Source organism: Simochromis diagramma, unplaced genomic scaffold (assembly GCF_900408965.1).
Source record: "Simochromis diagramma unplaced genomic scaffold, fSimDia1.1 OVJJ01000685.1, whole genome shotgun sequence".
NCBI classification, from domain to species: Eukaryota; Metazoa; Chordata; class Actinopteri; order Cichliformes; family Cichlidae; genus Simochromis; species Simochromis diagramma.
The window spans coordinates 1,526,579-1,550,683 of NW_024387477.1; the positions used below are offsets into that span (position 1 = coordinate 1,526,579).

Sequence of the window (24,105 nt, forward strand, 5' to 3'; positions counted from 1 at the left end):
GGGGGCACTTTATGTATATCCCTCAGGAAGTAAAAGGGAACAAAAAAAACACACACACAGAAAAAACGAATTGCACATTGATATCAAACAACATAGATTCAAGAGTAAGCTAACTATGGTAAAAGCCACGCATAGCTGTTGTGGGAGGTTTTTTGAAAAAAAAAAATTACAGTACAAGTTTTGGAATGTCTTAAACTTATAGCCGAGGCTGAGAAAAATCAATTGGCACACATACAGTATACAAGGCTTTCAGCTTTTAAGAGAGAAACCCCTTTGATCTCTGATTTCTTTTATGGCAGATGCTTCACATCTGCCTACACAAACACAGCACTGGATGTGTCTTCTGTATATTCATACAGTGTTTTCAGAAGACTGTATCTGTGCTTAAAGTGTGTTTCCTTGCCTGTTCCTTTGTATGATGTGTGTAGCGTGTATGCATGTGTGTGTGATTGTCAGTGGTGGGTCGAATCAGCGTGGCTGGTGCTTTGTGTGGGCGGACAGGCAGACAGCACCCTACTTCCAACCTGACAGCGAGTATCTAGAGAGAGAAGGAGAGCGATATGGAGGAGGTTGGGTTGGAGAAAGGTTCTCAAAATACTACAAAAAATCTTTAATGTAGTGTAAATTGTTTCATTCTAAATCAATCTGTAAATCTAATCAATATTTATCATTTTTCTTTCCTTCTTCTCTTCATCGTGTTTACTACAAGTGTTTGCAATCGACCTTTAATTACTACTACATGAAAACTTAACATTCCCTTGCACAATTATTTCACAATAACAGTCTCATTGACACATAAAGAGACCTTATTGGCCAGGCTTTTAATGTGACAGCTGAAGACTACAAATGGATTAAACATCTTTTTATACAATATCATCTGCAAATTATAGTCACTCATGCAGACGTGAGAGAGCATTATCACTATTATAACTATTAATAATAACTACAACTATTTATTATTACTAACTAACAACTATTATAATATTAAATTATTAGATGGCCATCTGCTGGTCACCGCAGATGGCCCCGCCCCTCCCTGAGCCTGGTTCTGTTGGAGGTTTCTTCCTGTTAAAAGGGAGTTTTTCCTTCCAACTGTCGCCAAAGAGCTTGCTCATAGGGGGTCATATGATTGTTGGGTTTTTCTCTGTATGTATTATTGTAGGGTCTACCTTATAATATAAAGCGCCTTGAGGCGACTGCTGTTGTGATTTGGCGCTGTATAAATAAAACTGAGTTGAACTGAATTGAATAGATGTAATATTACCAAAGCGGTTATGGTTACATTTTATATATTTTATTATATGCATTTTAATCCAGACTATATTAGACTTTTTAGCTTGAGTTTGATTTAATAACCTTTAAAGTGTAAGTATTGTGAAGTTCAAATAATTGTTTAAAAGCTCATTTTGAACTGGTGGAAAAAAAGTGCACTGATAGTCAGTAATAGAGTGAAGTGGTCTTCTGTGTTATTGCTTACTGTTACTATTATACTGCCTTTTTACACTGTTGGTGATTTTTTTTTTGTCTGGATGTGGTGATGTGACCCATGGAAGAAAAACAGGGATAAAAGGAGAGTGCATGGTTTCCTGGAGAGAGAAAGACAGTAGGAGGGAAAAATGGACGATGAAAATATTAAAGATGAAATGAGAGACCGAGCCAGAGAGAGAGGGGGGCTGCATTCGGCTTTGACAGCCCATATTGTATCACTCTGATCCCGGCTTGGCTCTGATTGATGGCATAATTACAATATGGATATGAGATATTTACATAAGGCAGCCACAGTTATTCACAGCCAAATACTTTTCGCTGAACACATGACCCCACAGCTCTACATAAACCATGTTGTCGGAACAAGAACGCTGTAAAGAGGCACTTGGTGTTAACATCAAAACACTTCCACTGAAAATATATGCTGTGCTTCTGTATAAGAGAGTATACAGGATCCTGTATACTCGCTACAGTACGTGTACATGTGATAAACACATGGAATTTTTCCTTGACTTCATGGCAACACTGTTTGGCATTTCCAAGATCATTGGCATTTTGCTGAGACGTTTTATGTCAAAACATGGAAAGATGCTGGGTATCCTGATTTGTATGTTTTTATATGCTGTCAGTGTGTCAACCTGGTTTTCGCTTTGAAGGAAGAATCTGGTAATAGCCACACTGGGGAAATACTGCAGCACCTTCTCAAAGCAACATTTTCATGTCTTAAAAGTGAGAGGATATTGTTTTATAACTTGATATCTTTTAACATGTTTCTTTAAAAAAGCAGTAGACAGGCAGTAATGACAAGTATTGGCAAATATCTACATGCTGACAGAAAATGCTAAGTTTATATGCCAAATATTAGAACAACTGTGCATTTTGGAAATTGCGCCGAATTGTTTTTGATCCATGATAACAAGACACCCTGCATACAAAGGGCTGTGTGCTTTCAGTTTGAGTATAAAGTGAAAAATGTCAAATATCCAAATGTCAGAGTTATCAGGGAAGGTTAGCAAGGAGCAGCAGCATGTTATTCCTACAGTCTTGGACAGGTCCAGTGGTATTTGTGTACATGAAGAAGCCTATCTTGGCCCGGTGCTATTTCAGGGAAGGTACCATGACAATAACTACTTATTTCTGTCATTTTACATTCTACAGACCTTCCTCCCGAGTCACACATTAGGAAAAAGGAATTGATGTGTCCGTAAAATAACACCCTGCTGCTGAACCTGACTAATATAGCCCCTAATTGTCCCACTGTTGCATCACTCATCATATTTCAGGAATGTAAAATGTTACCAATTACTCATCTTTAGTCATCCATCCATTTTTAAATGCTTTCTTAGCTGCTTCCAACTAGAGCTGAAACCTGGAAATGTATGTGTGTTAAGGCCTTTATACTGAACTCCAACGGCCAGGAGGCTGAAGAATATAGAATATACTCTGGCACTAGAGAGCAGCGTGTTTATCCGGTATCCCAGGTAGCTGAAATGGCAGCAGATATTGTCATCTCCTGGCCTTAATGAGGAGCTTTGAGTTGCCCAAGAAACTAGGGACATGGACACTGATATGTCCATGTCCCTATATGGCCATGTCACTGATATAATTAATTAAGTTAATTGCTCTTGCTCTTGACAAAGGCGGTCACACTTTTTCTCCTCCCCTCCTCCTCCTCTCCCTTAGCTTCCCTGCTTAGCCCTTGTCTAGTCTCGTGTTTTTTGTATTACTTTTCCCTGGAACACTCTCTCACAGTCTGTTCTCTAAAACCTAAAAGAGGAATTGTGGATTTGATCAACTGGTCCCTAAATGCAATTGACACCCTTTTCTCAACGAGAAGTCTGGGCTTGGGTGAGCCTGAGTGCTGAAGACATCTACCTATTCGGAACCATGATAACAGGGTTCTGGCTGATCGCAGCTGGCTTGGCCCTGGCTTATCGAAGATTTAAGGAAGCGGAACCGGCTGTTCAAACCCCCACAAGGCTGCCCGCTGGGATTGAAATGATGGGACGAGGCGTGAGTTTCTCAAAATGGGCTCATTGAGTGTAGCACGGAGAAGATCTTGGAGAAGCTTGCGGCTGCTGTGAATACTCAGAATAAGACCTCTGAGTGCAAACTGGATACATCTTGGAAGGGCTCGCTCGGAATAACACCTTTGAGCGCAAATTGATGACATCTTGGAGAAGCTCACTGCGGTCATGAGTTCTCAGAAATCGGCTCTTTGAGCACAAGAAGGACAACATCACAGAGCGCAAGTTTGATAACATCATGGAGAAGCTCACTGCTCTCCAACGGGAGATTGAGAGACCAGTGTCAGAACAGCTTTGAAATTCATATGAGTTGTTTGCACTAAAGTAAAAAACCACCATCCCTTCATGCGGATACCCCGTTTGGCGCCAGCTGCGGTCTCAAGGCTGGAGCTGAACAACAACACCCTGATAACGACTGTGTTTAGTCTGTTCTTCCCATTCTATGCAAGGCCACCTGGGTTGGCTGGAAGACTGTTTACTTAGCCTGGCAGGGCGAAGGACACTGTCTCAGCTGAACTCTGGACACACACACACACGCACACACAGACATATATACACATGCAGACATACACTCATCCCCCCTCCCTTTCCAAACGCCCTCGACGCTTATTCCCTTCTGATGCTGACAGTGGATCAAAGAGACCAGCGCACAGGCTGCAGGCCCGGATGTACTGTCTAAATTGGCTGTCTCTCACCCTTTACCCACCCCTGTTGCTTGTCATGTGTTTCTTTGGTGTATTAAGAGTTTTTGCAGAGGTGTTTTTTTTTCTGTTCTCAAACTGATCTCCCTGTTGGAGCTCAGTCTGGGGGGAGTTATTTTTTTCTCCTTATCTTTCCTCATGTGGTGCATTTTCCATTGTTATACCTCTCTGACCTGTCTTCCCCATGTGATGTTTGTGTCATGTATGTATGGTCGGAGGGTAAGATGGCGCCGCCATTGCGTGCAATAGGTCAGCAGCCTTATGAAATTTCCCCTTGTGGGACTAATAAAGGTATATCAAATCAAATCAAATCAAAGTTCAACTGATTTTAGCACTGTATAGTGCAGCGGTAGCACACATGCATGTGAAAAGGAAAGTATTCACACCCTAGATCAGCCTCAGCACAGCCTTACTGCTTCCAAAGAAATTAAGATGGTAAGTAGCAGTCAGGTGCTGACAATCAAACACCATTTAATTAACTGGTAATCAGTAAATGCAAGCACCTCTATAAAAGCAGAACTTTTGGGAGTTTGCTGATCTGGAGCATTTAGTTCAGGAGCTCTCCCAGACTCCACAGGCCTCAGTTAGCATGGTAACGGTTACAGTTCAAGATAGTAAAATTAGAAAAAGACTGGTTTGTTTAACAACTTTGGCTAGTTTGGAAGGGTTGCCAGATAAAAAAGCCTTTTCATTCCAAAAAGAACGTGGCAGCACAGCTTCGTTTTGCAAAGACGAATCTGAACAAACTGCAAGACTTCTGGAACAATCTCCTTTGGACAGACAAGATGTTTAGCAATAATTCACAGTGGCACCTCATACCAGCTATCAAGCATAGTGGTTTATGGACGATGATTTGGGCTTGTTTTGCAGCCACGGGACCGGGACACCTTGGAGTCATTGGCTCGACCGTGAACTACTCTTTATACCAAAATATTCTGGAGACAAATGTGAGGCCATCTGTCCCACAGCTAAAGCTTGGCTCAAATTCAGTTCTGTGATAAGAAAATGATCCCAAGCACAGCAGCAAATCTACAGCAGAATGGCTAAAAAAAATAAGAAGAGACACAACGTGTTGCAGTGGCTTAGTCAAAGTCCAGACTTCAACGCAACTCCAATATAGAGAGCTGTGCTTAAATAAATGCCCAGAAACCTGAATGAGCTAAAGCAACTTCCTAAAGAAGACTGGGACAGAATTCTTCCACAGTGATGCACAGTGTTGGGAAGGTTACTTTTAAAATGTATTCCACTACAGATTACAGATTACATGCCCCAAAATGTATTTTGTAACGTATTCCGTTACGTTACTCAATGAGAGTAACGTATTCTGAATACTTTGGATTAATTAATATATTTTCATGCTTTTTACAACTACATGAATGTACTATTGCTGTGTGATTTATTACTATTACTGAAGATCCACAGCTCCGAACCGTAGTAAAGGGACCTCTGTCTAATACGTCGGGTTCGTGTCGGGCTCGTAGCTGAAAACTATCTTTACTTGGTTGTCTGGGTCGACTTTGCTAGCGAGAGACAGAGAGAGGCGCTGAAAGGCTGCTCCAACGGAACTTATTGAAAACACGAACACGGTGTACAGTCGAGTCTTAATAGCTTACTTACAACTGGGCTCGTCAGGCACTCTTCTTGGCTGCAGTGGTTATTATTATATTTACATGCTTCCAGCTCCCATTTCTGCTCAATGACAACTCGTACTTTTCCACTCTCCTTTTTCTCCCTCCTCGCGCTCACAGACCCATAACGTGTATGGCAGTCCATTCTCCCTGCAGCACGGACTACACTGCCAATGAGGCTACATTCTTTAGGGCTATGCTTGTAGCATTCTGCCTATTAGCTTAGCACAACAACAACAACAAAATGGCGCTCTCTCACCCAGGAAACACACAGTCGCAGAGAGCGTCACCCTGTAACCATGGCAACCGTAACGCTGCCACCTGGAACAACAGAACGTAGCTGTCAAACAAAACCCAAGCAGTCCTGACCCGCCACAATATGAAACAGGAAAATACCGCCGTGTAATCCATTTATTTCAACAAAGTAACTGTATTCTAAATACCACCTTTTTAAACAGTAACTGTAACGGAATACAGTTACTCATATTTTGTATTTTAAATACGTAACGGTGGTACATGTATTCCGTTACTCCCCAACACTGGTGATGCAAGAGACTGTTAAAATCATACAGAAAATGATTATTTCAAGTTTTTGTTGTAAACGTGGTGCTACAAGTTCTACAAGAACTATACTTGACTTCACATAGCGCAGTGACACAATTAACTTTACGTTTCTTTATCCTATGGATTTTACTAACAAGTATGTTTTTGTGTATCCAAATTCTTCATCTCCATTACATCATTAACATCATTTTTTTTCTCATAGTTATACACAATGCAGCTCTATGGCAAATCAGTCAAAGTTTGAATACACCAACAATTCTTGTCATGCTGATGTTTTTGGGATTTATTGATAAGAAAAATATTATAGAAATATTTTTCAATTAAAAATGTAATTTATGGACCTTCGTTCTCATGCTGCATGTAGCTTGCCTGTGCATCCACCTTCGCCGTATTTTCTTTGATATATTTTATTTTCCCTCATACCTTTTTAGTTTCATTTTTCTACATTTCTTATCCACGTACTTCCTACCCCATGTGAAAGAGCAGCCGGTGCCCTCTGATGCGATGGGAGGTGCTGCTAAATGGCAAATCGGTAGTGTAATGGTGAGGGTGCCTCTCTGCAGCAACCTTTCTTACCTGCTAAATGGTGCTGTTAAACAGCGCAATAGTGAGGAAATGGGGATCTGCTGAGAGCAATTAGATCATTCACTGAACAGGTGGTGCTGCATTCATTAGCACACACCCTGTGCTGTGCATGTGTGGGTGCGTGCAGTCAGGCGTATGTGTTTCTGTCCTGCAACCTTACGATCAGGCATCACAACAGACATTGATTTATTTTTATTTATTTATTTTTTTGCATTTCTAAAAATCCTCCAGACAAACCAAAAACTCTGCTCTACTTCCCCACTCAAATAATTTGTAAATATTTATACTAATTTATTATTAAGTGTCCCTTTCCCACTAAAACTGGCCGCCACAGGAGACTCTTGTTCCCAGTGTGTTGACTAGAAGGCAGCTGCCTCCTCTGGTACCATCAGCATCGTATTAATAACCATGAGAAGTGGATTGAGCCTCATCTTTACATAAATTGTAGGCAAAAGTCAGTTGGAATCAATTCATAAAGATCTCGAGTTACTCCCGACGCAATTTATTCACCAATTTAAATTACAAAATGTGCTGTAGTAGTTACACATGCAAAAAAGTAACTAATATCCAAATGTGGAGTTTATTCATCGTATCATTCATTCATTCATGAGACTCATGTGGCTCAAAAGGATTAGTTTGCAAGCCGATGTGCATTTTTATTTCAAAGGGAAAGAACATAGACTACATAGCTGTCATGTACAGTGTCCAGTCACTTGTTACTAAATCAGTAATTTTATTAGTAAGCATAACAGTAAGTTGATTTTAAACTACATCTCACTGTTGGTGAAACATTTTAAAACTGTGTGACTGCAGTTCCTCTTTAGCTTTTCACATGGTTGATGTCATTCAGCCTGATGCATGGTTTTCACATGTTTTAAAAGCTTTGCATGCATATGAAGTACATGCTTTGCAAAAATGATGATGATGTTTAGAACATTTAAAACTGACACTTAAAATAGCTCCCAGTTTTTGTTTTATTAACACTTGAATGTTTGAGACATGGTTTTTCACAGAGGTGCTTTGTGATACGTGAGTTTTTTGCACTTATGAAGTTTATATGCATGCAATGCCATCAAAGAGGTCTCTGATTAGTCCCGAATTCATTCTGCATCATGACAATACGATATACAGTACGGAAGAACAAAGAACTTCATCGCTTTTCACTTGGGACAATTTCTTTGAAGCAGCTTTCTGTACCCAAAACACAGCAGCGAACACAAGGAACAAACAAGTAAGCTCAGTTTAAAATAAATCTAAATGTGGAATAAATTCCCTAACAGTCTGTTCATGCACATTTATTGGCAAATGGTAAGATCAAATAATAACATGTCAAGTGTCCTTGAGTGTTTTGAAAGGTGCTTTTAAATAAAATGTATTATTATTATTATTATTATTATTATTATTATTATTATTGTTGTTAAGAAGATAAAGTTCAGTACTGAAAACTTTTTATGCAGCCTGGAGTCAAAGTAGAGAGGGAATTATTAAACTAAATTAAAAATAACTAAATAAAAAAATCGTTAAAAAGAAGGTAAGACATGGTGACATCCTAATGGCAACACCAAGTATTCTAACAGGAAGTTAGAATACTTGGTGATTTCTGGGGGATTTGTTGGTTGCAAAAAGAATTCATATCTTTTCGCTTTACTCTGATGATCTTTAACAATGCAGATCAGACTGCTTTTAACTGTAAGGCTGTGGAACCAGCAGCTCAACAACAACAACAAAAAGCTCGGGAGACTTAATAAAAGATTGATAAACGTGAGAGAGGATGACAGAACTGACAGAAAAGGAATTTGCCAAGGAAGTGAATTCTCTTTTGCATCTGCTTAAAAAATAATCTCAGATTTCACATTAAATTCTCATCAGAGGTGATCACAGAAAAAAAAAGTATTTGTATGATCTAACCTTTTCCACCTTTGCATTATATGTGACGTACTTTGACCATTCAGCTCTTTGGTTTCAGATGCATTTTAGATACAGAAGAATTTTGTGGTCTGAATCCAGAGAAGGGTCATTAAGTGGTGGACAATCAGCTCAGTCACCCAGTCACAGTCAAAGAGACCTACCCCCACAGAGCCTTTCACCATCATGGATTTAGGCTGAAGTTACCGTACATGAACAGAGAGAAGACCCTGAAACAGCCAAAGATAATGGCTGCTGATTTAAATGCAAATGGACTCTCAAAGGATGTTTACTGCAGCTTTTATTTAACAGACCAATAAAAACCTGACATTTTGAAAGCATTTTCATTTTATGTTTATGTCAGGTGAATCAGAGAAAAAACATCCCCCAAAAATAAGCTGAGTAACAGTTTACTGTCATATTTTACAGTAAGACAGTGTCCTCGCAGATTACAGCAGGTGCGCCGTAAAAGAACGGCATCATCCTGGCAAATCTAATCTGCCAAAAACTGGCAGATTTTTGGCAGATAGCAGGTGCGACAGGTGCTGCAAGGTTCTTCATCTACCAACGCATTCACCCAGCAGCCTCACCCTTATCTACATAATTCCCGGTGTGATAAAATCAACCACACTTAAACCAGGTTTTTTCTTCTATAAACCATCGATGGCAGGTTACGTCCTCTGCCCCTCCATCAGAGTGAGAAGTTTAATTTACTAAGGAATCTAACTTCCCTGATTCTGAAGGCCATTTCTGGTGTCAGACATGCCAGTGTGAGGATATCAGAAATAGCTGCCGTTCTTGCTCTGCAATGTTTGGAATTTCCAGGGACTGGCGTGATAAGCATTTGCAGGCCTGAGGGCACAACTTGCTATGCTGATAAAGTAGAGAGAGTGACAAGAGCGAGAGAGTACAAATAAAACAACCCAACAGTGATGAGCAAAAACCGCAGCTGTCAGACCTCGAAGCGAACAGGTTCCAGCAGTAAAACATGATGCCGGCCTCTGGTCCTGTTAGTTTGATACAGACGACTACATGATCCTCATCCATTGAGAACAGACTGGAACGGGCTGCCTGGTCTTCCTGTAGCTACAGCTGATGATGAGGTTAGAAACTGGCATAAACTGCATAAATGATTCCAACCTTCCTGCTGTCAAACTCACAGGTTAATATTCTGGATCTATGTTTTAGGTAGTTCTTTACATCACTAACATTGGATATGTACTGCATTTAGTTCAAGACAATGGTATATATTATCGTAGTTTTTGGTATTGATGACCATAGATGACAAAATGCCATCTATGGTCTGTCTACAGAGGCTGGTAAGGAGGGAGCTGATGTAGAGTTTACATTTTTAAAGGCAGCCTGCAGAGTTTGTGACCATTGGTGGTGCTGTAGAGTAATGAGTGGATTTTTGTTTTGTATTACACACAATTACTGATAGATATTTGTCCAACATAACATCATTGCTGTGATTCACTTGATGGCAGTAATACACCAGAAGCTGCAGGCTTTAAGAAAGAATTTATAAAATGTATTTAATTTTTAAAAATGGTTTAATTTGAAAGAAAAGTCCATCATCCATCCATTCATCTTTTTCTGCTTTATCCGGGGCCGGGTCGCGGGGGCAGCAGCCTAAGCAGACGTGTCAGTGGGATTAAGGAGGTCCTCAAGTATTCCTTCCTTCCAGACCCTCGCCCTCGAGCACCCTTCCCGGGCCTGGCTCCAGGGCGGGGCCCCGGTAACCCTATCCCAGGCAGGGTAAACTTTTCCCTTGATGTTTTCCTCATAAGGGTCTTCTGAATCGCTCTTTGTCTGGTCCCTCACCCAGGACCAATTTGCCATGGGAGACCCTACCAGAGGGCAAAAGCCCTCGGACAACATAGCCCCTGGGATCCCTGGGACACACAAACCCCTCCACCACGATAAGGTAGTGATTCATGTAGTCATTCAGCGTAATTATTAAACCTCAAGTCATGTTCTCTTTGATTTCAAAGAATATCAACAGATTGCTGTAGTGTGATTATACACTTAAAGCTGGTCCACATATTCTGAACTACTATGTAAATACATAAGTCGGATTAGTCTTTAAAACTAGCTAGTCAAAAGCGTACTGAAGTACTGATGTCATACCAGCATGGTGAGTTATGTGCGTAAAATCTTTAGTGTCCATCTGTTAATTTTATCCTGTTCTAAGTTTAGAAAAAGCTTGCCGAGTTATAAACAACCAGCTTGCAGCACACACAAGCCACAGATGTTCCTGTGCTTTTTGTGTGTCAGAGCCTAGTGCTGCTTGTGCAAGATTTAATCAAGGTACTCACATTAGAAGAGGCGTGCATAATTGCACGGGGCTTGATGACTGTGCACCACATCTCTCAAATTAGGGACTGCAGATGGAACGGTCATACCTTTCACGCCTCATCCCGCTGCAGTTGAATGGATGTAGAGAGTTTTTCAACTAGAATGTATCCTAAAAGCATTTGTGAGTGGCAGATGGTGGTCAGAAGCAGTACCTGAGCTTGTTCTGTGGAGACTGTGGTTCATTTCTAGCTCCATGTAGCGTTCGAAAATGAATGCAGTCTGTGAGTGTATGTATATAGAGAAGCGTAGTGAATGTAAAAACTTGTGTGAAGTATATGTTTATAATTATGATACGCAGCAGTTGTAATATAATTAAACTTTTCATCACATTAACATAATGACAGCATCGTGTTTTCATGGCCCCTGCTCTAATCACAGTTTTAATTATAATCAAATAGTTTTTTACATGCATTTAAATATTGCAACAACTTCAGTTTGCACCATCTAAGCACGCGTCATCATGAAAAGCTAATGTTTATCATTTTAGATCTATTCTGCTCAGCTCTTTTCCTCAGACCGCTCAGAGTTTCTGTTCTGTTAGGAAATCGATTTATCTTTGGTATTTCAAATGTTACATTGTTGATAAGAGATGGCGATAGCAATTAAAAGGAAACAAATTTGTATTCATTTGCCTTCCATGACAGCATGTAGTGACAGACAGTGACAAGACAATTTGCTCCAGTGGCTTTGGATGAGAGTGGCACTTAGGCTGCAGTGGTTATCACTGTGGCCTCACCTGGCTGGCTGAGACCTTTCGATCTCCAGTCTGTGTTCTCTCGGAGAATATAAAAAACATCAGAGTCCATCAATCCAAATACAGGCTTGTTAGGTTAGCTGTTAATCCTAACTTGGCTGTAGGCAGGAATTTGGCCATAAATGTAACCATAAATGATTGTCTGTCTCCATGTGTTGGTTCTATGACGGATCCACCTCTCAACAAATGACAGCTGGGATGGGCTACAGGCCTAGTGCCAGTTCTGAATGGGTGCTAGATAGCCTCCCAGTTTTTAACATCTGGAGTTGTTGGAATGAATTGGCGCACATTCCACATATTGACCAAAATGCTTCCTGCTCCTGACCTTAAATGACTTCTTCCTCCTTGGAAGTTGCAAACTCTTCCACTGCAGTTAGTTTTTTTTCTCAGGGCTATAGTTAGTCATCAGTCCAACTCCAGTAACCAGTGATGGTTCTTAGCATGAAGGTTAGGTCATCCTGGTCTCATACACCGAGATTCTACCTTCATGACACAAATTAGGTGGACCTGCAAGTCGTTCCAAAGCTGTACATTTCATGGGAATCCTGACTAAAAAAGATACCAACACCTGATAATGTGTACTGATTGTGGACATACGTTTTAAATGGTTTACTGCACATATCCAATATTTTATGAGCTTGTCACCAAAAAGAAAGACGTTATTCATTATTACTGTTAGCTTTTATGGGGCTCTCACTAGACTTAAAAAAAGCTCTATTATATGGAGGAACTAAAACTCCAGGCAGAGTGGCTGCAGTTGTTATTAAATGGGAAATGGCTTTAAAAGTCAGTGCAAATCTGGTTTAGTGTGCACGGTTTCAAACAAAACAACAACATCAGTTGCTTTAAAAGAACCAGATCTGATCTGCAGACATATACTAACATTCATCACTGGAATGCAATAACAGTGGTGAGTCATTGGCTTGTTCTGTCTTCACATTTATTCACATTCCTTTTGTTTCTTTGTGCCATTCCTGTTTTCAGTGATTTCAGGACTGCCACAAAATTTGAGTTGAGGTCACACTCAACAGCTGAAACGCTTTTGTGTCACAGAATAAACTGCTTTGCTCAAGAATACTTTGGTGAAATGGGTACTTGACACAAAGATAAAGAACATGTTAAAAAAAAAAGTGTGTGTATATATATATATATATAATGTTCTAGTGTGTTTTGTGTGATTGCTGTAGAATGTTTTCTTTCACACATGCAATTATTTTCTCATATTATAAGAATTTTTTGGAAGCTGTATGAAAGAAAAACCCTGAAAAAAAGTGTAACAGACTCCAATAAGAGTGCACGACACCAGACTGAAACCAATTACACCTCCTCTAGCAGAGATTAAAAGGACGGATATCAAATCTTTCATAATGATGACGAGGCGGCTTATGTTTCCATGTAAAACACAGACTGCCTCTGTAACCAAACAGCATGACTCATGCACTTTGGGAGAGAGAGATAGTGTGACAGAATAGAGCTGCAGGCTGTCTTTAATATTGGATGTGTGGCTGAAGCGGCCTAATGGCTTAACACTAGCCTGTTTGGGACAAGAATAACCTCTTATCGGTGTGTGTGTGTATGTGGGCTGGGCTTAGCGGTGGAGGTCTGCAGTGTGTTTGTGTGTATTTTCATGCCTGTCCATCTAGTACTTTTAAGTTAATTAGGATTTGCATGTTGTTTACAATTAGACAAATACACAAAAAATGGACAAAATCTTGTCCGGATGAGATTATTATAATGACACACCTCTTGGTTTTGCAGGCATCACCTTTAAGCAAACGGAATATGGGCTCTACATTAAGAGCAGTATGTTTTTGGGACCTTTGGGTTGAAAGTTAAACACTTCTATCGCACACGTTTTATCCCCACAAAAGCACTTTAATATGCAACCTGCCTGAGTGCCGTGCAATGTGTGCCTCTGCATTATACACACACACTGACCCTGCTGAGAGCTCCCCGGGCTCCCGTGTTCGGATATCATTATCAGAGACAGACAGACAGAAAAGCAAAGCGACAGAGAGGATGAAAGATACGAGTAATGCTTTAATAGTGTTTGTTCTGCGCTGCACCCTCTCCTCTCTGTTTGTGCATTGATAGAGCTCACATTCACTTAACCCATCGCTGATGACAACTTTTTTTTTAAACAATTTCTTTTTTTCTCTCCCTCTCTGTCTTTTCATTTGCTTATTTATGGTCTAATTGTTTTCTTGATCACTGGGGCTTTGTTTAAATATCCTTACCTTCTTATCCTTGCTACCGTGCACACATGCATGGCATCAGCTTCCAGTGATGTGCTTGCATTCACGATGGATCAGACCTGAAAACGAGCTGCTGCCGTTCCTGCCTGAACAAATGTGTCAGGGTTCATGTGTGAAAGAGCAGAGAGACAGAAATTGACCTTGGTGAGGCAGTGTGTGTGTGTGTGTGTGTGTGTGTGTGTGTGTGTGTGTGTGTTTGTGTGTGAGAGATGGAGAGAGTGTTTGGTGATTGGGGGGTGGGGGGTTGGGTATGTGAGAAAAGGAGTGTTAGGCGAAGACTGCACCCTCTATGAGTCAAAGAAGGTTAGCTATGACGCGCTACCTTCTGGGGTAAGCAAGGCATCAAGTTATGAAATTATGCATGATAAGATTAAAACAGCTGTTTCTAAATTTTGAACTTCTTGATCAAAGCCTGATGGACTACAAACTGGAAATCAATCAATAAATAAATTGGATAATATTTGTTGTTTGTAATTCTTTATAAATACTGTGGTACCGTTTAGCCTCCTCGTAGATACAATGGTGTGAAAACATTTTGCCCCCTGCCTGATTTCCTAATGAGGTACCAGGATTCAATGGTACTCCAAAAGTCAGAAATGTGATGTCCATTTCAAGTTTACCAGGAACTGCTTCCTGAACATCCACACAGAATAAGGTATAAGGTATAAAAACACTGCGTGTGTAAATATGAATATATGAAGTTGATGATTGTTAAGATAGAACATTTTAATCCATTTCGTGTTTTCTCCCAAATCAACGCTATGACTATATACAGAAAAGCTTGACATGGTGCAGGGACAAGCAGTAAGGCATAGAGGACACAGGTGTTTAATTCAACAATTGGGTTTTATTGACCCCAAAATATGAAAGATAATTAACAAAGCCAAAATACTTAAACAGGCAGACCAATAAAAGAGGTCAGCTCAATAAACTAAATTCAAAATAACAACTAAAAAAACCTCAGACAAACAGACCTCCTGAAATGACACATGAGGAACTGGCTTAGCCAAACCAAATGACACACAAGGGGGACAATTTCAACCACCCCCCAGCTAATCAAGCATGTGGTTTAGTCCAATGAGGTTGTCAGCAGTATTTCAGATCCCCCAGCCCTTTGTCACACCTTTTGCCAACCAGGAAGGAGAAGCCAACCCCCAGGTAACTCAAACAAAGAAAGATGTATTCATATAACATAAAACAGAACTTTGACCTTGTAGTGTTGTTATGTGTGCACGCCATATAAACACTGGAAGGTGTGATGGAAAAAAGAATGAAAGTAGTGACTGCAAAGTAAAGTGAAGCAACTAGTGGTGAGGTGTGGAGCTTGCAAGAAAAGTATGCAAAATAAAAAATAAATGACTACACAAACAAAAAGTTTTCATCTAATTGCACAAATCTATTTTCCAGTATTTACTTATTTATCAGTATAGACTGTGTTATTGATATTAGCTTCCCTACTCTGAAGTTTAATGTGGTATTAACACAAAATATAATAGGCTGTACAACCCAGGGGGAATTGCCCAGATATTTTGAAAATTTAAGACTAGCATCATTTTTAAGCAACATTCATCATTATTCCAATACTCCTCTAGGACTCAGTGCTAGATTTCTCAGGTTTTTTAAGTCACGAGCGTTATACCCAGCACTCACAGGACTTATCTAAGTTTGTGTGGATTTTGATGTAGGTTTATAATCTAGATAACACCGTAGAAAATAATGCCTAATCAATTTGTCAGAATGTTGCCTTTTAGGTTTAAACTTGTCAAAGACTAAAAACACACAAAATCCAAAGCGTGGGTTTAACACTGGGACTATTTTGCATTCCTAAACTATGAGTAATTAATTAATTAATTTGTTTCATATTAAAAGTAGGTGTTCCCACATCTGAGAAAACGCAGCACGCTTCTGTTTTAAGTAAAAAAGCTGTCACAGTTTACTCTTCCATATTGTTAATGCTACGATGTCGGCGTGTTGGTGATGTAAAAGTCTTCAACATCTTTTATATCCATATCTTGTTGCAATAACATAAATTGTGAACAATAATAATGTAATGCCTAAATGTAAAATGAGTGCTATTGGTCATGAATTTCAGAATATATTTTATGGTTTGTCATCTTTAAATATTATAACAAACTCTTGAAATGTTGTCTTAAACTCTCAGTTAGGCTTTGGCAACAGTTTTGTCTGCTGAATTGTCCTGTAGCAGGACTGAGTAGCTTCAGGTTTTTTGCGTAGCTGATTCTCTAATCTTCCTCCTCTGGAAGGCAAAGGTAAAAGCTATCCTACAACTATTTGTTGAAGTTTATGTCTCAACAGTGTAATGCCTTGATGCCAGGCTCTATTGGGATTCCTCGTCTCCTTCTTTTTATGTTTTTTCTTTATCAGATAAAACTCACAAATACGTCTCACTTGTCAGCGCATGCCTTCTCTTCTCTGTCTTTACCTGAAGACAACAGCTCAATTTAGCTTCTCTGTTATAATAGAACATAACCTTCCAAACTATCTTCTTCAGGCTATGTTGCCTCTTCTTCACCCTAACAGGGTCAGGAAGAGACAGATTTATTCCATAAGTCCTGCTTGGTCTGTTCCTCACGTGTGCATGTAAATTTTAACGTTATGAGTTGAATGCTTTTGATTAAAAAAAAAAACACAAATAAGGATTCAACTTTATTGTCTTTTACACGTGTATAAATATGGGTAATGAAATACAGATTGCATCTCATCAGAAGTGCAAGAGCAGTAAGTGCAGTAGGAGCAGATAAGGAACATATAAGGGTAGTATAAAAGGTGAGAATAGTTATGAACAGATTATATGCAAGTAAGTTGAGAATACAGATGTTTATATTGATATACAGACAGCAAATATACAGATGTACTGATGTATACATATGTACAGATATACAGATATTCTATATTGCTGTACAGACGGGTAGATGTACAAATGTGCTATGAACAAATATACAGATGTGCTGCACATATACAGATGTATCGACATGTGGTAAACAGATCTACAGAGTGCTATAAATATATCTACAGTAGTGGAGGCGTAGCGCTTTGAACAGACTATAATAGTGAACAGTGTACGTTGTATTACAGAGACTATGCTATGTCAGTGTCCTTAACTATAGCAGTAACAAGTATCAATCACTTTAAAATGTCACCGTGAACTTGAGAAGTTCTCTGTGCAAGGTCACCGTAGTTTTGGTTGTGCTGTGGACTCTAGCATGACCAAAGCATAATAGAACATATATCACGTAGTGGAAAAAATGAAAGAATTTAAGACATGCAGTGTAATTGGACACAAAAAATAAAATGTTAAAATAAAGAACAAGTTTGCATTCGTACGGTGTGAGGAGAATTGGTGCTTTCATTATTTATTAGCACCACACTTTATATTTGCATAAATTGAAAATGTTCATTAAGTTTATTTTGGGCTTTTAAATAAATAACTGAATTAATTTGTTCCCCCAAGCAGTACAGCGTTGGACTAGAAGTCAGACAACATGGTTACAGAAGCAGCCACTCTGACTTGTTCAGCACAGGTGCACCCAGTGTTCATAATAATGGTACCACTCCAATTAGCTGTTTCAGTAGCTTGCCCTGGTACTGTTTGTGCTGGCTTATTGGAGCACTCCATATAACGTAGCCATCATTAGCATTATTAGATGCACCTGTGCTCTTCTTAGTGTGACAAATGTGTCAAAATGTTTGCTGTGAGAAACAATTATTGTATGTTGTTGTGTCCTTTTTAGACCTTCTTCTTTTCTAAAGTCAAAAAACAAAATTATGCTAGAGAGACTTTGTAATATCATGATAACTCCTTGAAATAAAGTAGAGCTGAGGAATTTCTAATTTACACACACACACACACACACACACACACACACACACACACACACACACACACACTCTTCATCTTATATGTGTTCACTTGGATTTGTTCCCATGGCTTTAGAGCTCATATGATATGACACACACATATCAGCAATATTCACGTGTCTCCTCAGCAGCTGCTTCATTGTTCAGGTGATTTCAAACTACAGTCATGATTCAGTTAATTCCAGCATCAAATGGATGAAAAGCACAACAGAATGAGTGCTGGTTTAGCTAATCTTCTATTTCAGTCTTACCCTCATTTACTCTGTATGTGGTAGGCACTGCAGTTTATGGGGGAAAAAAGAAATAAATAAATGTAAGAATTAAATATTGAAGTGATCTGAGCCCATATCTAAATCTAAATCAGTCTCAGTATTTTGAAATTGATATTTTGATTGATTTTTTTTATCATTTTTCATCAATAGAACATTTCATGAAGAAATTCATTCATCCAGCTCACAGTCACAACAATTTGCCTCTTTATATTGTAATGGAAAGACCTCACAATAATACAGAGAAAACTCCAACAACCAGACGAGCCCCTTTGAGCATGCACTTGGGGACAATGAAGGAAAAACTTTTAAGAAACCTCTGGCAGAACCGGGGCAGCCATCTGTTGATTGGTCCACACACGTCGTTTTTGTTGTTACTTTAACCCTAAATACATTCAAAATGTTGTCATGTAGCCTATAGAAGAAAGAGTAGACTAGAAACAGCATTTCTTTTCACTGTTGCTCTCTATAGATGTGGCAGATAAATCTAAAAACACTATTTGACTATTTACCGTTGTTTGAATCGACCTGTGACCAACATGCTTTTGATGATGATGGAATGGGAAACATTTTGAAAATCTGGAAATGTTTGTATTTTTGTAAATGGCCTTGCTGATTTCAATTCATTGTTGCGTGTGATTTTGATCAAAACACCAGTATTATTGATGAGAAACATGCTGGCCTGCAGGTTACTAACCAGTAACCCAAACCTCAGCACGGTGCTCACTCCCGCACAAAGTATGAACTTGTTCTGACGGTCTCTCTTTCTCACATTCCAAACAAATTAACACTCCTAGTGTCAAGTGTCGTACAGCACACCAGGAGCAACATTTTGCATAATTTGGTGTAAATTACTGTAAATTAGTATGATGCATTTAATTACTCTCCTCCCAAAATGTTGCACTTTGAAAATGCCCACCAATACATGTCTCGAGGGCAGCTGCAGAAATACCTGCGTGCACGCTTTTAGACACTGCAACGCTTTGATGAATCCCAGCAGTCTATTTCTAACCTCAAATTAGGATTTTGCACTTGTGCAGGCTGTTTGTAAAAACTACAGGCGTTTCTTATTTCCATACTCCATACTGTTTCCCACCTTGTCTTTCTCCATACTCCTGGTTGTGAACCAGAAATCAGTTTCAGTATGTCTGCTGTCCTCCACGTGCATTTCAGGAACTGAGACGTCCTACATCATGGCAGAGCACAGGACACAACACGTGACTTTGCAATTACACTGGGTGCTTGTTAGTGCCGGGTTTTAATGACAATGTTGCCTCCTGCGCTGTCTCTTACTCTTTCTCTCTGTCCTGTTTCCCAAAGGTGCCAGTGGAGAACAGAGAGATGAAGACTTTATCTCTCCTCTTCCTCCTCCTCCTCGCCTCGGGAGCCTGTGACGACGTCAAGTACATCTCCAAGAGGAACTCAGGTAGGATGAAGAGCCTCGGTGTTTGTTGTCTTGTGGCGTACTCTGCTTTGTTGAAAACGAGCCTTTCTCTCTTGAACATTCTCAGGCTTTTTATTTTTGGAGCTTATTGTTGCTTTGTTTTTCTTGCTTTGTTTCACTGCCAGCACTCTACAGTCTTCTCGCGATAATGCTAACTCTTGTCTTTTGTCATTATACTCCACCTCACTCTTATTCTCCTTTTTGCTGTCAAATATAGGGTGTCTCTCAATGTTCCCTTGCAATCTGCTCTGCTCTCATCCTTTATGATGTATTGACATCTCTTAAGTTGATGCAACGGACACTCACTCCCACAGCTTTTCCCCCTCATCCACAATCACCACCTCTGCCTTTCTTAGATAACACTCCTCTCCAAACTCTATCTCAAAGCTCAGAATGGCTGTCTCTCCATTTCTATCCCTCTCCTTTTTCTGCTGAGGGGGTGTAATGATCAGCCTGTCTGACTGCAGCTGTCATTGTTGCTGCTGCTGTGCTCATTTGTGTATCGGCAGGCCCGGTGATGACAGATCTGCTGATAGTCTTTTATTCATAATCGATTTGTTGTGTCACGCTAATCGTCTTGACAGAAGGAGCTTGATTGGGATATTGATGTATGGCATCAATAGTTTTGTGTGATACTATTCGGTGATCTTGGTACAGTGCCTTGCAGAAGTCTTGAGTAATGCCCCATTTCTTTATATTTTGCTCCCAAGGAGCCAGACTCTCTTATCATTTTTAAAATGGAGCAAAAGTTCTGCAGGTTTTCTCAAAGTTTTTCTTAGACAGCATTTGTTACCATTTCTTTAGCTGAATATAAAAGAAAGTGCCCAAAACTTGGCATATCTCACTTTCCAGTGTGTTCCTAAAAACAATTTCAGGAAACTGGACACGTTGAGGACAAACAAGTGGCAGGTCTTAAAACTATCTAAAGCAAATGAACAGTATCTGAAAGTAAAGGAAAAAAAATCCAGCAAATACCTGACCCCGATCCTGAAAGACATGCATCTGATCCTTCAACCGATCCATCTACTGTACACTAAAGCTTCATCAGACAGGGCCTCAGTGGAAGAGTGGCTGCCAAATGCCATTTTTAAGGAAGGAAAACTGGGAGAAAACGCTGAGGTATGTCCGATTACACAGGAACTGGACTGAAAATCAGTCCTAACAAGTTTGAACATTTTGGTTCAAATTATCATCAATATTTACAGATGAGCTCAGGAGATAGTCAAAACAGCGAGTGTCTGCAGGCATCTGTAAAATCATATCAGCTGGTGGTGTTTGAGATTTTGTCATAACTGAATGCAAAAAAGTAAGGTCAGATTTTGCATCCATAACATCTGGAAAGCATCAATGATCCCAAAGTAAAATCACACCTGGACTGAAAAACACACAGTTGAACACTATCAGTCATGGATTGGCCTCCCCAGAGCCGGACCTCAAATGTATTGATACTGTGTGGGATCATCTTGAACAGAACAACAACAGCCAAAGAAGAGCTTTGAACGTCTGCAGAAATAATCCTGAAGCAGCCTGAGAGAGAAGAAAGCGGTCTGAGAGAGTTCAGACTGTGCTGAAGAATAAAAGACTAACTAACTGTACAAACTCTGTTTTTGCCTTCCATACTATGTTTCTATTTATGTTTCCAAGTTTCCTAGTAACATATAAAGAAATGAGGAGTAACTCAAGACTTTTGCAGTATTGTATGTGTGACATAGAGGTGAGCTGTTTAGCATTTTGATTCACTTTCATGTTGCCTTCATACTTGAATGGAGCATTTCACCTGCGGTGTTACACTCAGAGAATCTTTCATTATAAATATTACCTACAGCATCTGTAATTTTATTCTCACACGCTCCTGCCAGATCCTGAAAGTGATAAAAACACAGAAAATTACCCAGCGATTTTTAGCAAGCTCAGGTCATCTAATTATAACAATCCAGTTAGAATTGATTCCCCTTTAATGTAATCCTGTCTCACTGTTTTGCTTGCTTATAAGTGAGTGTGTTGGTCCTGGTGCTTTAATCGAGGGGATACGAGGGCAAGCATAACAATACTTCAGAGATTCTTTGTAATTACACACACTCAGCATCTGAGAATTGCATTACAGCACTTCACCCAACCACTGTAAGAATAACACAATTGTGGTTTGTGTCTGCTTGCTATACTTGATGGAATATTGCAGGCAACACACTTCAATCATTTTCCTGGGAGACTTCATACCTGGTGGAGGACAGAACTGCATGGTGAAAGCATATGGTTTATGAGGTGCTGTTACACTACTATTATTACACACTGTGCATGCAACATTTACTTATATAAACAAAAAAAATCATATGACTATCAAATAGCTATTTTTGCCTTGGTTGCATAGTTTAACATAATTAAGCTGAAATGAAATCTGGGCAGAAAAATGCAGGACATGACAAAACTTGCAGGGAAACCCCAACCCCACCCTTACCCACTTTCTTCATCTGAGGTTGACTTTCTCTAAAAGGAGCTCAAAGGTCGAGGTCACCCACAGAACAGACCCTGCAGCTGGCAGCCAGTCACTGAGAGTTAACCTGAAAAGACGCTTGCCAAAATGCTTTCCAGCCCACCCTGAGATCCGCATAAAGTGCTTCTTCCTGGATACAATTTTATGGAATAAAAAAATAATCAAAAGCTTTTTGACAACAGCAACAAAAGAAATATCACAGTTTCTCAACGTTTGCTTCTTCGCGAGAATCAAACTTGGTGAAGATGTTTTTAAAACTAGTTAAATTGTTTTCTCTCCACGTCTGTCTTTGGCACGCTCGCCCCTCAGCCTGCTGACTGTGTGTGGGTAGGTGAGTTGGTGGGAGTCTTTGTTTGGTGTTTGCCATGTATGTGAGCGTGTGCGCGTGAATAGACCACTTCTTGACATACCAAACTGTGACTGTGTGTGTGCTGTATATATCCAGGTTCTAAGTGTATGTGTGTACAAACTCCCCGAGTGTGCTTCAGTGTATCCTTTCTGGATGTGTGCTCTACTTCTGTGCATGTGTGTGAGTGGGAGAGGTGTGCACAGAGCAATTATGTGATCAGAGCAGAGCCAAGCGGACATTTATGTGGGCGAGCGCTACAGTTGGCCAAAGATAGTCTGTTAGATTTTGTTTCTCTTTTGTTGTGTGTGTGTGTGTGTGTGTGTGTGTGTGCGTGTGCGTGTGTGTGTGTGCGTGTGTATAACTGGACACCATATGGATGGGAACTACCGTTTCCTTGTATCAGTCTCTGCATTGCTCTGATGCAGCACCTGCTGCAGTTAGAAGAGACACAATGTGATTGGAGAAAGCTCTACATCAAGGTTGTTTTTATACAAATCAACACATTCATGTAAAAATGGCAGTGTGAGACTTTATGATCCTTACACAGAAATCCTTGCCTAATTGTGCATAATGACAGGACATTAAATCATCCTCATTATTCCCATGAATCAGCTGATGGTGCCGCTGATTCATCTCTACTCACTGACTTGGTAAATCTCACACAGGGTGCACATTTAAACTGCTTTAGCCTGCACGAAGTTCTTGCAATTCTGCAAGCCACTCTGCAGCCCAGTCCACTGCAGTTCCTCTTTCATCGTGTAAACAATTTAGCCAGTGTCATGCATGTTGTTACTGCCTGCTCTGTTCTGATGGCTGATGCTCTCAGAGCTCATAAAAGCCAAATATAAATCACTACAGCTGGAAATAACAATCATCGTTTGATTATATTGGTCCTGACTGAACTGCAGTTAAATCCTCATGTACAGAAGCTGACACCTGACTGCCACTCAGAGGTCAGGTGTCAGCTAGTATATGCATCATCAGCGCTCAAGGTGCTCAGGTTCGGTCCTTGGCTGAGAACGCTTCAACGGGTCTGATATTTGCTGACAAGAAGATTTTTCACTCCAATATTATATAAATAGAAAAGTACAGGAGAGACTGACGGACATCTTTCTGCCCGCCGAGAGAGCTCAAATATGTTGGCAACCATCCATATGGGCAACTCTTTGAATGGAAGCTGCATTTTAAAGAATGATTATTACAATTTGGAGTAAATAAGCTGAAATACAATATGAGGAAAATGAGACTGAAATACAGAGAAGCTAAACAAGGAATCCTCATGTGAAGGGACAAACCTGACATACTTTGGCTCTACCAAGATTTAAAATGTCCTTTGTAACCTGTTACAGAGCCTGTTTAGAAATAACACAAATTTAGAATTCATATATTTTTTTTCTCAGTCTAGACT

At 39.9% G+C, this 24,105-nt stretch overlaps 1 protein-coding gene across 4 annotated transcripts in view; it reads left to right on the forward strand.

Moving 5' to 3' along the window:
* il1rapl2 (interleukin 1 receptor accessory protein-like 2) overlaps nt 1-24,105 on the forward strand; it is a 472,397-nt gene that overhangs the window by 58,631 nt on the left and 389,661 nt on the right. For all 4 annotated transcript variants that reach the window (XM_040015740.1, XM_040015741.1, XM_040015742.1 and 1 more), the window contains exon 2: nt 19,734-19,839. In XM_040015740.1, the coding sequence (XP_039871674.1) occupies nt 19,755-19,839 (85 nt within the window). In that variant the 5' untranslated portion in view covers nt 19,734-19,754. The remainder of the gene's footprint in view (nt 1-19,733; nt 19,840-24,105) is intronic.